General features: G+C 36.3%; 1 protein-coding gene across 1 annotated transcript; it reads left to right on the top strand.

Moving 5' to 3' along the window:
* Positions 1-4,039: 4,039 nt before the first annotated feature.
* LOC140149596 (sulfotransferase 1A1-like) lies at positions 4,040-10,021 on the top strand. The gene is made up of 6 exons (XM_072171673.1): positions 4,040-4,224; positions 4,946-5,073; positions 7,191-7,434; positions 7,918-8,012; positions 8,739-8,940; positions 9,605-10,021. The coding sequence occupies exons 1-6, from the start codon at positions 4,050-4,052 to the stop codon at positions 9,718-9,720; spliced, it is 960 nt and encodes a 319-aa protein (XP_072027774.1). The 5' UTR covers positions 4,040-4,049; the 3' UTR covers positions 9,721-10,021.
* The last annotated feature ends 4,730 nt before the right edge of the window (positions 10,022-14,751 follow it).

Here is a 14,751-nt window from a genome sequence, read left to right as displayed (position 1 = left end):
TTGCATTTGCTGCTTAGTCTTGTCAATTGACCATTTTGGGCACCCACATTGGGCTAGCGCGGACCTGATGTTTCTTTCTTCCTCTAGTTCGTCAACTTCTTCGATGGCAATGCGCTCCTAGTATATGCGGAAATACTATTTATATTTTGCTTTCAATTTTTTCATACACATCTTGCCACCAAGATTTTTCTTCAACAGAATTTTATGTAGAATCAAAATATGAGAATATTTATAGGTTAATAAATGCGTATCACTTGTTGATGAGATGTTGATGCGTCTAATGCACGAGCCCCGAAGGGGGGAGTGCATTAAACGCATCAACATCTTAGTACAAGTACGAGAAAAAATCCCGTGAATTTTGCAATTTTTATAAGAAAATTGTCACTAAAGATGTTGTAAAATGCAAGCAAATATAAATGCATCAACCCGCAAGTAAAATGAACGCGTCCGAAAGCACTGCGCGTGCTACGCGGAGTGCGCGCCCGTGCATTTGTACAACATTTATACACGGCTAGCAATTTACTAACGTTATCTCTGATTGGTTCTCACTATCTATGAGTGTATGAATCACAAATATATCGTCGGACGCATCACATACTGGTCTATCTCGAAAAACACGTATTTCGAGAAAATCGCAATTGAAAATCTTCGTATTAAGTTAACCTTTCTATAATTTAATTAGACTATGGATTCTAATGAAAGTAGTTTTAAATTAAAGCATATACTTAACAGATTTATTTAAGTGGAATCTTGAATTATATTTACGTATGCAATATTGCTTAAAACTACACTAAAGTTGTAGTTCAGTATGTGAAATAGTTAATTTCCCGATATTGTATTTAAAGTGCGTTTCATACTGGTCTATCTTGGGGGCTATCTCGATTTCGCGAACAATGGCGTGACTTTAGACGCATCACATACTGGTCTATCTCGAGATAGACCAGTATGTGATGCACTTTCAATACGATATCGGGAAATTAACGATTTCACATACAGAACTACAACTTAAGTGTAGTTTTAAGCAATATTACATACGTAAATATAATTAAAGATTCCACTTAAATAAATCTGTTAAGTATATGCTTTAATTTAAAACCACTTTTATGAAAATCCATAGTCTAATTAAATTATAGAAATGTAAACTTAAAACGAAGATTTTCAATTGTGATTTTCTAGAAATGCGTGTTTTTTTCGAGATAGTTCTCGACTGCACATCCCAAAGACATCCAAAACAATTGGTGATCAGGCCTTCTATGTCGCTGGTCCACGCACCTGGAACACACTGCCCATATCCATCCGGGAAGCACCAACCACCAACACTTTCAAATCAATGTTAAAATCATATTTGTATCCTTATTAATTGTTTTTTGCATTGCTCATTTTTGTTTCATCTTGCTGGTTTGAGGTTCGCTCTTTTTGTTATGCGCCTAGATCTTATTGAATAGGCGCCTTATAAATCTCATTTGTATGTATGTATGTATGTATAGTTCAGTATGTGAAATTCGTATTTTGAAAAAATCATAGATAGTTTAAATTTAACATTTTATAACTAATTATCTAGGAAAAATTGAGGTCTGTAATTTGTTGTATTGGAAGAGCTACGTAAAAAAGGACTATATACCAATTTTCTCAAAAAAGTCAAAATTCAAGATAGACCAGTATGTGATGCACCCGACGATATCATGGGTGTCATTTAAAAAAATAGTTCTTGGGTGTTTTGGGGCGGATTTTCGTAACTATCATAGTAATTTTTTTCAATAATTCATATGTTTACAGACCAATTTCATTTTAATTTCATGTATAGTATGAACTAATGTAAGCTAAATACTTTTTTAAATAAATACTAATTGTCAGATGTTGTCCCAGAAGAAATTTGGACGGACAATTTAATCAAATTAAATTAAATGATTTGGGGTGTTTTTAGGGTGTCCTTGGGTGCAATTTATAATCTATAAAATATACATGTATAAGGTCTTTTCAAATGTGAATAGTTTGTCACTACTTTGCACTTTTTGATACAAAAACTCATCCGATCCGCCCCACCCCACACACCCTACCCTTCACAAACACGAAGCGAAGTAATAGTTGTAAAAATGGCAATCAAAGTGAAGGATACAGCTACAAATATTATTGGGTCAGTCCATGCCAAAACAGACTGAGTGTACACCCACCCGTTTGGATTTTCCTCTTCTTTATAGATGAGGGCACAAGAAAAAATCCAAATAGAGGTTATCCGTGTTCTATAAGCTGCATATCCTATCAGCGACTGCTATACCTTGTTTATGACTTTCAAAAGAAGTACCTGCATGTGCAACCATGACCGTTTCAAAATAGACCGCCAAAGTCATGCAGGTATAAAAGTTATTAGGGGTCAAAATTTGCAGATTTTAAGCGCCATTTGTGGCTGAACCACTTTAGGGGCCATACAATTCTGTACGGGGTCTAGAATTTTTTCTGTTTTTAAATTGCTCATAGACATTGGCACATGACTAATCCATTCTGAACCATATCAATTTGTAAGGGCTCTTTAGCAAAGTCATAGTTCATTGAGTTTACAACCGTATGACAAAACAAGCGAAAATAGTAACTTTTTGCACAAGATTTGCAATTTAAAGAGAATTGGCCATTGTTCATTCTAGTGACGCTAGTAACTATATGGACAATATAAGTGTGCTTTTTCATTTAATGACATAAAATTTGAAAAATATTGTTGTAAGGAACACTTGAGGTTTTGACTTTTAAAACCTACATTTTGCTCAAAAATGTGCTTGCATAGGTAGTTTTAAACAGATTGTCCACATTCGCCTTGCTATAACAATGAATTGCGTTATCTGTTCACCTAGTGACAAAAAGTGTTTTTAGGGGGAAGTGTTAGCTTTCGTTTGATATAAAAAAATCTGATTGGATGAAGGGAACATTTGAGGTTTCGACAAAAATCAATCAAAGAGGCCCATTTTTCAGCTAGAAGCTCCACAGCTCTTACATTGCTATGCACTCAACCGTGTAGTGTAATCAAATCTGTGCGGAGACAATTCACTGCTTGCTTAAGAGCTCTTGGACGAAAATGTATGCTCAGAGGTGGAAACTGTGCGCATGGTGGTTTATAAGAGAATCGTTATTATATAGAAACCTTCCCTATGATAATTAGCACCTACAAGTCCACTGTGACATTATCATGGGTCCTTCAAAATCAAAAACAATTTGATTGAACAGTACGAAGTGCCGGTTTTTTGTTTCGCCAGGTTATCAATAAACGCCCAAGACTAATTGGGCACCAAAATGTCGGACTACAGATCAAACTACGTCTGCCAAAGCTCTTGATTTACTGATAGATTATGCATTATTAAAACAAAATATGTGGTAGAATTACCTGTTTAGATTTGTTTTTTACTTTTATTACCGATTTAAACCAGTAATTCTGACTCGTTGTGCATGATGATTGACAGCTGCATCTGCGATACAAAAAGGTGATGTCCAGGCCTGAGGCAGAGTTCACTGACATGCACTGTTTGTCACGTAAGCAGACGTGATTTAAGACGTGACCTGAACACTGGTACAGAGCAGGGGGTCGAGACTGTGAAACAGGTTTTGTCCTCCGAATCGGTATAGGCAGCTTGTACAGAGTACCGCTGGCCTGGACCAACCTTTAACCCTGAACTAAAAAAGTCGAAGACCTTTGATCATGAACACTACTGGTGATATTATTTACTGTCGTATCCTTCATTGCGGGCAACAAAATATCGCCTGGCCGATTGAATTCTGTTTTCAAATTGCGGTTGATTGAAATGAAAGAATTTGTCAGTCATGGAGAAAATATTCCAAGGTAATTGCAATATTCATGTTGATTAATGTTTATAGCCTGAAGTACGTATACTATGGCAACATTGGTTGAAAAACAGAAATCGGGTTTTTTATCGTTTTTCCAGACGGTTAAAATTTGGAAATTGAAGAGCAGTGGGTAGAGCTTTAATGCAGAGATGCTGTCGTATTTTTAATTAAATGTCTAGGGTGTGACAGTTTGTTTTGAAACCGTTTTGTCATTTTTAGAAATGATATCCAAACTGAAATCACTTCCAGTTGTTCCTCGAAATGAAGATGAAGACCTCCTACATCGCTACAAAGGTGTTCCATATATAAGGACTTACCCAATGGAAGCTTTGAAATATATCGAGACATTTGAAGTGAGACCCGATGACCTTTTCTTGATCACCTATCCAAAAGCAGGTTGGTTCAGTGCACAAAGGCCCAAAATAAAAAGATTTGTCTAAGCGTCCCGCACGCATAGCTTTAAAAATATCTGTGCATATTTTTGTTCATGTTTTGCAAAAAAATTTTTTGCTCGTTGTGCGCACATTTTGACATTTTCTTTTATTTAACCGGGAAGCTACTTTGATTTCCCTTTTGACATTTTTTTAATTAACCGGGAAGCTACTTTTGATTTCCCTTTTAGCGGAAGTGACTCGTAAGTCACGTGTGTGACAATGACATAACACATCGTGGTGCATGTAAAAATTGATGCCGTAAAAAAGGTTGTTAAAATGTAACAACCTTTTTTTTACCGTAAATAACCTATGATTGTAATCATTCTTCGCAAGTGTTTCAATGTTACTGCGACGCCATTTTGTAAATTGCCGTACTGAATAGGTCAAGTAGCGTGCAAATGGCACCTCCCTGCCTCTTCGATTAAATATTAATATAAAAAGTAGAATTCCGTGGTGTCAAATTACATTATGGTTACTGTTGGTCAATGTTACATTAAGGTTACTCTTGCTTATATTCTGGTCCAACTTGGAGTGTTCAGTCGTCGTATGGGAGTCGCCGGCCTCGGGCATGCCGGCCCTGCGGCCTTGATGTTTTTGGTTGATACTGGGTTCAACATGAAGGCCGCAGGGTCAGCGACTCCCATACGACGACTAAGCACTCCAAATTGGACCCCAATACGTAGGTACGACTTGGACTCAGGAAATCATCTCGATGGTGATGAGCGATGCTAACGAAGAGGAACTTAGTAAGACCCATCTGTTCTTTAGGTTTCCTTTCCTGGAAATGAATTGGGCATCACATTACTCACAGGTTAGTTGTTAGATAAACATGATAAACTGAATGGCTTCTGATGCATTAAGATGTAAAGATAATCAGAAATTTCCCCATATGACCTTTGCCCTTGAGTCACCTTGACCTTTGTTCATTCACCACGTTTATGTCAAATAGGACGAAGTTTAAAATGTAGCCTCTGAATAACCTTTCTCCTCATATCAAGGATTCCACCCACCAAGTTTGAGCCCGATCGGACAAAGTTTGAAATTTTGACCTTGACCTCCAATGAATTTTACAACCACCCGGTCAACATGCTTTTCCCGATACCTATCTATATCCGAAATATCGGATCGATGCGTCCAAACACGGCGAAACGCAAAGACAGACAGACACACAGATAGACACGCCCCCTTCGCTCATTATTTTGGTAGTTCAGATTAGCTGGCACGCACACGTCACAACTAAGTACCCAAGAACGCAAGATAATGACCGAGACATCTCGCCATAGACACTATCGTCAAAAAACGTTTTCGAGTCAAGGAACTTTACTTTTTTGAAGTGTAGTAAATGTAGTAAAATTGTAATAATCTCAAGACATTGCAGAGACGGTTTTCGTTCGTATATTAATTCAGAAGGTGAACGATTTGCCCAACACATTATGCAATTTAAAGATTCACTCGGTCGGACATCCGGGAACATTGTCCCCTTCGTCTCCTTTGCAAAAGCGCGCGCATAGCAACCAGCTCGAGAAAGGGGAACTGCACATTCGCACACTGGTTTTACAAGGCTATTTCCCCTTTGTGACGTCAGCCCGACCAAGAGAATCGACATTGTGTGTTTAGTAGGCGTAACACACAAATGGGATCTTCCTATGGGTAATTGTGTATGTGTGTTAAAATTAATAACTACAAGCCTTCACATTAAGTGCGTACTTCTTTCTTTTTGTGAGGTATTGTCATACCACTCGATAACAAGCTCAGATACGAGGGTCGGTCAGTATATAAAACAGTTGATCTTTGACCTTTATATTGACTATTTAGATGATTTAGATTTAATTTCTTGATGATCAGATGAACAATGTACCTTTGTTTTTCAAACCACATTATGTATAATTATACCATACTTGATTACGTAAAAGGATTAGCATAAAATCAATAGACTAGGGACACTGCAAAACCACGCAAAAAAGGCGGGCCTTTTAAATTGCAGCGAAGGCACGTGTTCCAGAACAGCTAAAGTACATAGTGGATATGACTAGTTTTGGGCAGGAGTAAACGCTACGCCCTGGGTCTGCTTTTGGTAAAATATGAGACTTGTCATCATACTTGATTGGAAATGGGACATCTTTGAACTTCAACAATTTAGCACTTGAAGGGAAGCAACATTATTCTGCAAAAATATCGAAAATGATAAAGCAGTTATTACAAGTGACATTAATTATATCCAAAACGAAACAAAGGATAATATAATGACTGGTCTCGTGTGAGTGCTGGTACTCAGAACAATGTTAACTGATTCAAATCAAACAAAAATTTGCGCATGCGTAGGTCATGTAGGTGGGATGATCGCTATAGCATGCTGGAAATGTATGAAAATTGCCCAATTTCATGTAAGTAGGCAGCATCCGACTAAGGCTATTGACAATAGACTGGTGACTGACCTCTGTAGATGTCAGTGATCATGGTATACGTCTATAGACTGCCTCCACCAGTGGCCTACGCTGCGCTATAGTACCGTGTCTCTTCCGTGACCCAAGTGTTTACGAATGAGGGCAGCTGTCATTTTTGTTTGTTCAGTACACATAAAATCAGAATTGTTGTCAGTTTTTGAGTTCAAAACGCACGGTTCTTTCTCAATATGCAAGCTAACGACTATCATATTATTTCAACACATATATTCAAGTGCAAGCCTTGAAATTGGCTAATTTAGAATAAAAAAATTATGGGAGATATTCATCATTTTCTACACCGGTAAGATTTATCGTCTGAATATCAAGTCGTGCATAGCACATACACGTGTATCGATCCCGGGTACTGATTTTAGTTTCTCTGCTGTACAATGTAATTATTTACCAGGCGATGTCGGTGTGCAGGGAAGATCTCTATAGATATTTCTATAAAGTTAATGATATGAATATGTTTGCTGTTTTTCAGTGCGATCAAGTTCCATCGGTCTACAAGTTCCTAGATAAAGTACCATCTCCTCGCACCATTAAGACCCATCTTGCCATGGACCATCTTCCACATCAACTGTTTACAAAGAAGCCTAAGGTTATCTACGTAGCAAGGAATCCAAAGGACGTTGCTGTATCATTCTTTCATATGCACAAACACTTCAATATTTTGACGTACTATTCTGATTTTAGCAGGTTTCTCTCAGATTATATGAAAGGAGATGGTGAGTGACTGAGTATAATGCAAGGTCTCGAATAATACAAACCTTTTCAACAAAGGAGATCATGGCTGGCGGCAACCTTGCAGCAAATGATACGAGGGTCGGGCAGTATGTAATGAAAGTTAACCCTTCACACCATATAATGAATATTTGATGGAATTTCGTTATACGACCAGACAAAAATTGGACTAACAGAATTAGTATAAAATCAATAGATTGCCTAATCACGCAAAAATGCGGGCCTTTTAAATTGTACTGAAGGCACGTGTATAAACCTTCAGAGAACAGAGCTAGAGACAGCACATGGGGAATATAATTCTAGTTTTGTACAGGAATCAACACTCGATCCCGGGTCTGCCTTTGGTAAAATATGAGACTTGTCATTCAGGTTAAAACAACAGGTTGTAATTTCACTTTGCTCTCTTAGAACTTTTTAAAATATCGAATAATAATATCAGTGCTTAATATATTTCCTTAAAATTTCAGTTCATTGTGGTTCATGGTATGAGCATACTTTATCTTGGTGGCAAAAAAAAAACGAGCCAAATGTTCTGTTCTTGAAATACGAAGATATGAAAAAGGTATGAGTAAGAACTCACAAAATTTTAAGAACTATTTATATATGTGACGTGTCATGTCAAAAGGAGACACTTTTGGGCAGGATCGTAAATAGAGAAATAGCCAAAAATCTGCTGGTGGATGATTTTTTCACAATTTGGGTTTGTTGCGAATTTGTGATGTTACTAATGTTAAAAATATTGTCTGATAGTTTCAGACCGGAATATAACTGGCATCTTGTATTTTTTGAGACATTTTTCAAGTTAATTCCTACTCACAACATTGTCAATAATATTTTTAAAGGCCGATATCTCAATTTCCAATTTTATAATACCACAACTTCCGAACTCAATATCTTCGCTTAGGAATGTCCGATTTCATTGGGGAAAACGGCGTTGTGGAGCAAAATATCTCTACATTTAAGATATGCAAAAACCTCAAAATTCATAACCTGCCCAAAAGTGTCTCCTTTTGACATGACACGTCACATTATATACATATTGCTACACAGGTATATATAGATTTGGATAATGTAGCTATAATGATTATATGAAATAATAAACTATATGAAATAAGAATACGATTTAAGTTATATTCAATAATATGCTTTTTACTCAACTTTTCGATACTTTTAATTTCGCTACTTAAATCCGTAAATATAACAACAAAACATAATGTAGTACGAAATATACGAAGATATCATCTTTCCCTGTTGATATTGTTAGATAAAATGAAATGTTTTGTTTCAGGATTTACGAAAATCTGTCAAACAGATTGCAAACTTTCTTGACTGCAAGATGTCTGAAGATGCTATTACGTTAACAGTTCGTCATTGCTCCTTCGAAAGCATGAAGCAAAATCGAAATGCAAACCCAGATTATTTGGAATTCTTTGCTGGTGATAGTGAGGACGACAAACCAATTGAACCTAATGCTTCTTTCGTAAGGAAAGGTAACGTATTATTATTATTATTATTATTATTATTATTATTATTATTATTATTATTATTATTATTATTATTATTATTATTATTATTATTATTATTATTATTATTATTATTATTATTATTATTATTATTATTATTATTATTATTATTATTATTATTATTATTATTATTATTATTATTAAAAGCACATTTCTATAGCGCTCTACAAATAACAAAATTGCTCCAAAACAAAATACATATGAAAAACGAAATAAAACATGACATACATAAAATAAAACGTACATGAACATACCCATCTACTCATTGCCGCACTAAAGGTACCCCCTCCCTCTATCTACATACACACATCGTGCACTCTTAGAAACAACGGTTCTAAGTAGAACCTAAAATGGTTCTTGAGCTGTCCTGTATGTGGAACCTTCAATGGTTCTACAAAGAAGAGAAAGAACCATTTCAGAGCTGCAAAGGGTTCTGGAAATGTCAGAAAGAACCATTGTAGACCTGAAAAGGGTTCTGGAAAGGCCAGAAAGAACCATGTTTGGTTCTTTCAATTTTTAAGAACCCTTTTCTCTTAAGGGTTTACATACAGGACAGCCAATAACCCTTTTAGCTAATAATGTACCCGGTGTAGTGATATATTTTGATTGTTTCTTTATATATGTCTTTCAGGAACCGTCGGCGATTGGAAAAACTACTTCACTGTCTCCCAGAACGAGGCATTTGGCGCAGACTATAAGACCAAGATGGAGGGTACGGAGCTGAATTTTGATTTTGAGATGAAATAAAGCATATGTCGCGATACTTTTTGTATAAAAAGGACCTTGAAACAAATTGCATTGATTCAATAATTGCAATTACACCCAGAGGTACATTCGACAAAAACACTCTCAACTTATGTGGGGGTGCGTCTGTACCGCCCAACAAAGTGCTGATGAAATACCTAAACTGTGCCGTTTATTTGCAGCACGATAGTGAACGACAGTGTACTTCACTATTTGGATTTTTGCATCATAAAAATATTAGCTGGCTCTGCAATTTGGACATTTGAGACATATAAATTTGTAAGCGCTCTTCACCAATATTAAAACCACAACCCACACCATAGCACACCTTACACTACTAGCGCAGGCCCGAATCCGACTTACCTTGAGACAAACCAATCATCAAATCTTGCAGAACAAGAATGTGACCAGCTCCAACAAAACTTGACGCAGAACAAGTCACCAGACATGTTCGCCAGTTATACCGTAAAACCTCATCTACAAGCATATAGAGTGTTTTTGAATTAATACGAGGCAGCCGTAAATATGCAAATACAATAGATTTGTTTTACAATAGAACTTGTTTGTTTATGCCTTCATAGCGGTAATTTATTTGCTCAAACTCCATAAAGTTATAATTTAATCGAATGATAGCGCGTCGATTAAGTTAGCTTTCACCAAAAGGACTCTGTATGCTTGTAGACGAGGTTTTACGGTATGCCTTTAAAGATGACATTCCCATAACTGCCCCATAACATTTTGGAATTCTTTATTTCATGGTATTTGACTGTGGGACTAAGTGGACTTTCAAATCATTGAAAGAATTTTAATCAATAATTGAACTATGATAATCCCTATTCAATTCTGTGTAAGGCAGGAAACTAATTGGCCCATTACTCAGAATAACCATTTTGGCAAAAATGCAAAAATATCAAGGTATCATTTACGAAATTATCCATATCTTGAAAAATATTGATGCTATTTATATACCGTATGTCATGAAATGTCAAAAATGCGACTTGTTCCTGGTTTTGGGTTTTGTCAGAGCGGGTCACAAATGGATTTCTTTATTTGCTACTTCGATTTTAAAGTTTGATAAAATTGTAAATTTTAAGGTATTAACTCGTAATAGAGGGGGGAGGGGTAGTTACTTTACATGATGTGTATATCTTAACATAATTATAGTACTTCGAAAACAACTATTAATAACAGCACAGTCCGGATTTTTTTCAAGCGCAATATTTATTTACACATAAATACAATACTGCGTATTATACATGGCTTTGGTATTGGCCTATACAATAATGTGGCGTATCAAAATCAAGACTTTTTTTAAATTTCAAACAGTTAGTAATATGATCTGTTAAGATTGTTTGATAAATTTACTATATCAATTTATTTCAATACATAGCTTTAAGAAATGTAACAATTGTCGCAAGTAGCATTGTATCATACTGGAAGCATGCAATTAATTGATTTTACATTAAATTATTTTTTTACGATCCAAGAATGAACCTTGTCTTACGCGCTTAACTAAGAGGGGTTGTACCCCTAAAATGTTCCGTTTGGCACTAAAAGATGGCTATGAGTATCTGCTATCCAGTGATGCCAAAATAAGCACTACCAGTGTACACACAACGCCAAATCACCACCAGTTGTGGCTCTTCACGACGCCAATATATTATATAGCGTCGTATTAAAGTTAGTGTGTCCAAATTGGACAATTCTGGCTATGTACAGATTAGAAGTCTAAAAGAAGTCAACATTTTAATCTAAATTGAACTCAATATGACTACAAATATTTTGTATGAGCAAAAATAAAAACCACTGGGACTTAACAAACATCCCCGCACTCCAAGTTTGATATCGATCGCTCTCTACCCGTTTTCTGCACAGTGAGTGTAAGGGATGACCTTGCGATTAGCCCGAGCCATTTCAGCTGTTATTTGAGATTTTAGTGCACCGGAAGTAAATCTTGGGTGTCCAACTCCCCCTCTTAGTAAGATACATGTATAAAAATAATCATTATCCAAGTTTGAAAATCTTCATTGTCAGACAAGTATTAAACCTTTGTGAACATCTTGTAACGCACTGAACCATAAACACCTTAAAATGGCAGTGTACCCTCGAAGCTGTATGTTACAATTAGGTACGGTGAATATTAACTAAAAACCGAATTTTGGTAATATTACAACAAAAATATAATTTAATGAAAGACAATATACCATTATGATGCATGAAAACCCCAATGTACTTTTTTGGCTACATAACTTGGTCAATTTTGGCGATTTTAAAGCAGTCTTTTCAGATGCCACACAAACAAATAGTTCATGGTCGTAAACATCTACCAAAAAGTAATTACCCCCTTTAATTAATGTATATTACTCCACAACGGTTAATTGTATGACAAATGTGGGATATGCAATCAAAACAGAATTTATTTCTGCGCATTATGGTCCCATTTGTTGCAATGGTCCCCATATTGATGTCGAAGCGTACATTTAAATGAAAGTAACCCAAGATTTGAAAGTTGCAGCAATAACCGTTTTGGAATAATGGACATTAATTAAAGGGTTTAATTATAACCACAAGACCTGAAATTTCTTGACAATAGTTGTCCTACAGATTTGGATGGAGTCTTTGATATACCAAACGTCTTTGTCGTTTGAGGGACGTTGACACGCCAAGGGTGTGTACTTTCAATGTTTTGTCTTTATGCCAATTAAATACGTTGGTTCCCCAACAATTGCAATTATACCATAGAAAAAACAGAACTATAAACCAAAGCCATTGAAAAGACCCATTGTGACGTAGTTATGAAACCGAGACGACGTGCGTGTTTGGTTGTGTGTAATATCCTATTTTATCAAGTGTGATAACAGCATTAAGTGCAGTGAAGGAAAGGTCTAACGGCAGAAAGATTGAGAGACAACGAAAGGTAGGGAAGAAATGTAAAGAAAGAGAAAGAAAGAAAACGAAAAGGCTCACTTATAACAAAGGTTACAGAACAGTGGAGGAAGAAACCAAAGAAGAAAAAAAAAAGAAAAAGTAAAACAAATGTTTCAGATTTTGCCACATCCTTCATGTCCTTATTTATTATTTGTTTTCTTTTTGTGTGCGGACAGGTCATGCGTATATTCCTGTTCACATTTGGTTGTTTAAAAATGGCATATTTAAAAATACCTGAAACTGAAAATAATTGATAAAGTTGCAAATAAAATATGATCAAGTGTACACAAGTACAATTATTTCGAGGTATGTTTGTGTGTGTTTGAATAATGAATATTGTTCTTGTTTTCAATATGCTGTCGGTATCCCAAGTATACATTAATGATAAATGAATGGCAAAAATTAAAATCAGTTGTTCAATGGAACGCGATCCTATTTCTGTAGAAAATTTAATAAAACTCATTGCCCCGTGTCAAAATTGTGCCACATGTCTCAAAGCACACGTCTCACCTTGGTCGGTTGGGAACTATAATTTAAATAACACACGGTCTAGTCTGTCCTTCACTGATGTCAGTCTGGTAAGAGAAAACTACAGCTACAACATATAAGTCAGGTCCATTCACGAACTGCAACAAGGTGGGTAATTGTGTTTTTTTGTCTGTCCGGCATTCACTCGAGCTGAATTACGTCTGTCGCTTCTGATGTCCCGCCATTGCGGCCGTCAGTCTGTTTTTATGTTAGTCATTATGTCTACAGCACCTGTCTACAGCACCCGCATTATGTTTCGGATTATTAGGAATGTATGGTACGTACTCTCTTTGATCGCTGTCCGGCTGCATACAAACAGATCAGAGAAAATATTTTGTACGCGTTTAACACCGAGTCAATTGGTCCATATATCAGTAAGTAATGTAATATGACCACAAGCCATCTAAAGGCAAGTATATAGTTAGCGTGCATTTTCCCGTTGGAACAACAGCGATAACGATATATGGAACGGAAATACGTGTGCAAAAACGTCAGACGATGTATGTCGCAAGTTGTAACTAATGTCATTTACCTAATAAACTGGAAAAGCGTATCACAGGTCTTTGGTCGAATTCTATTCTATACAATTATTAGTCTACTATGACCCCGGTAAAGACTAGATTTGTTTGTACCATTAACCTTTTTGGGCCATCGAATTAAGCATTCGTAACATGCAGTTATTTTCAAGTGACGCTTAATTGACTGTTTTAATTACACTTACGCCTTTCAAACATGTGCTTTAATTACAGCGTACGCTTCGCAAAATCAGGTTAAACAGGTTTGGTGACCATATGCAGCACCTAGGTTTCATTATCATTGAGGTATAGGACTTTTTATTTTTTCGGAGAAGAGCAGGTAGGGCAACTACTTGATTATATTTCTACATGTTCATACTACATACTCTGAATTTTTGTAGAAAATTCGCACGAGTCCGTTTTTTTACATCACATTTTTGTTTATAAAATGGGGGTTATAGCGCCCTCAACGGGCACTCTCTCCATAGGGCTACATGTAAAGACCAGTTATAGATAAATGGCCCTAAAATAAAACGGACTCGTGCGAATTTTCTCACAGTTTGCATATGATGTAGATTTAACATCTGGAATGTATTGCAAGTGATGTCGTTGCTGCTCTTCTAAATTCATTTTAAAATGTCCGCCCCAGACCAAGGTGGCAGCCCTGTCTCAGCCCTCTTCCAATCTTGAACCATTCAGTATCTCCATTACTTGTCCTGGCTGCAGATTTCTGGTCCTCATATAGTTGACTAATAAGATCAATAATGTGACCAGGGAATCCCATCCTTCTCATTGTCTTCCACAATTGGGGATGGCTGACACAGTCAAAGGCCTTGCTGTAGTCAATGAAGCACATATAAAGTGGTAGCCACCATGTCAAAATTTAAAAAATACTCTTGTCAACAAAGCTGCAGTTATTCATGTTTATTACATGGCCTCTTCACAAGACTCTACTAGCGTGTTTATAGTGATAAACCGCATTTTGAGTGTACCGTATGCAATAATCCTTGGGAGCAGAAGTCCGGTACATTTCTATCCGGAAATCTATCAGAAACTATCCGGA

The sequence above is a fragment of the Amphiura filiformis genome, chromosome 4, assembly GCF_039555335.1.
Source record: "Amphiura filiformis chromosome 4, Afil_fr2py, whole genome shotgun sequence".
Classification (NCBI taxonomy): Eukaryota; Metazoa; Echinodermata; class Ophiuroidea; order Amphilepidida; family Amphiuridae; genus Amphiura; species Amphiura filiformis.
This window is presented reverse-complemented; position numbering and strand designations above follow the sequence as displayed.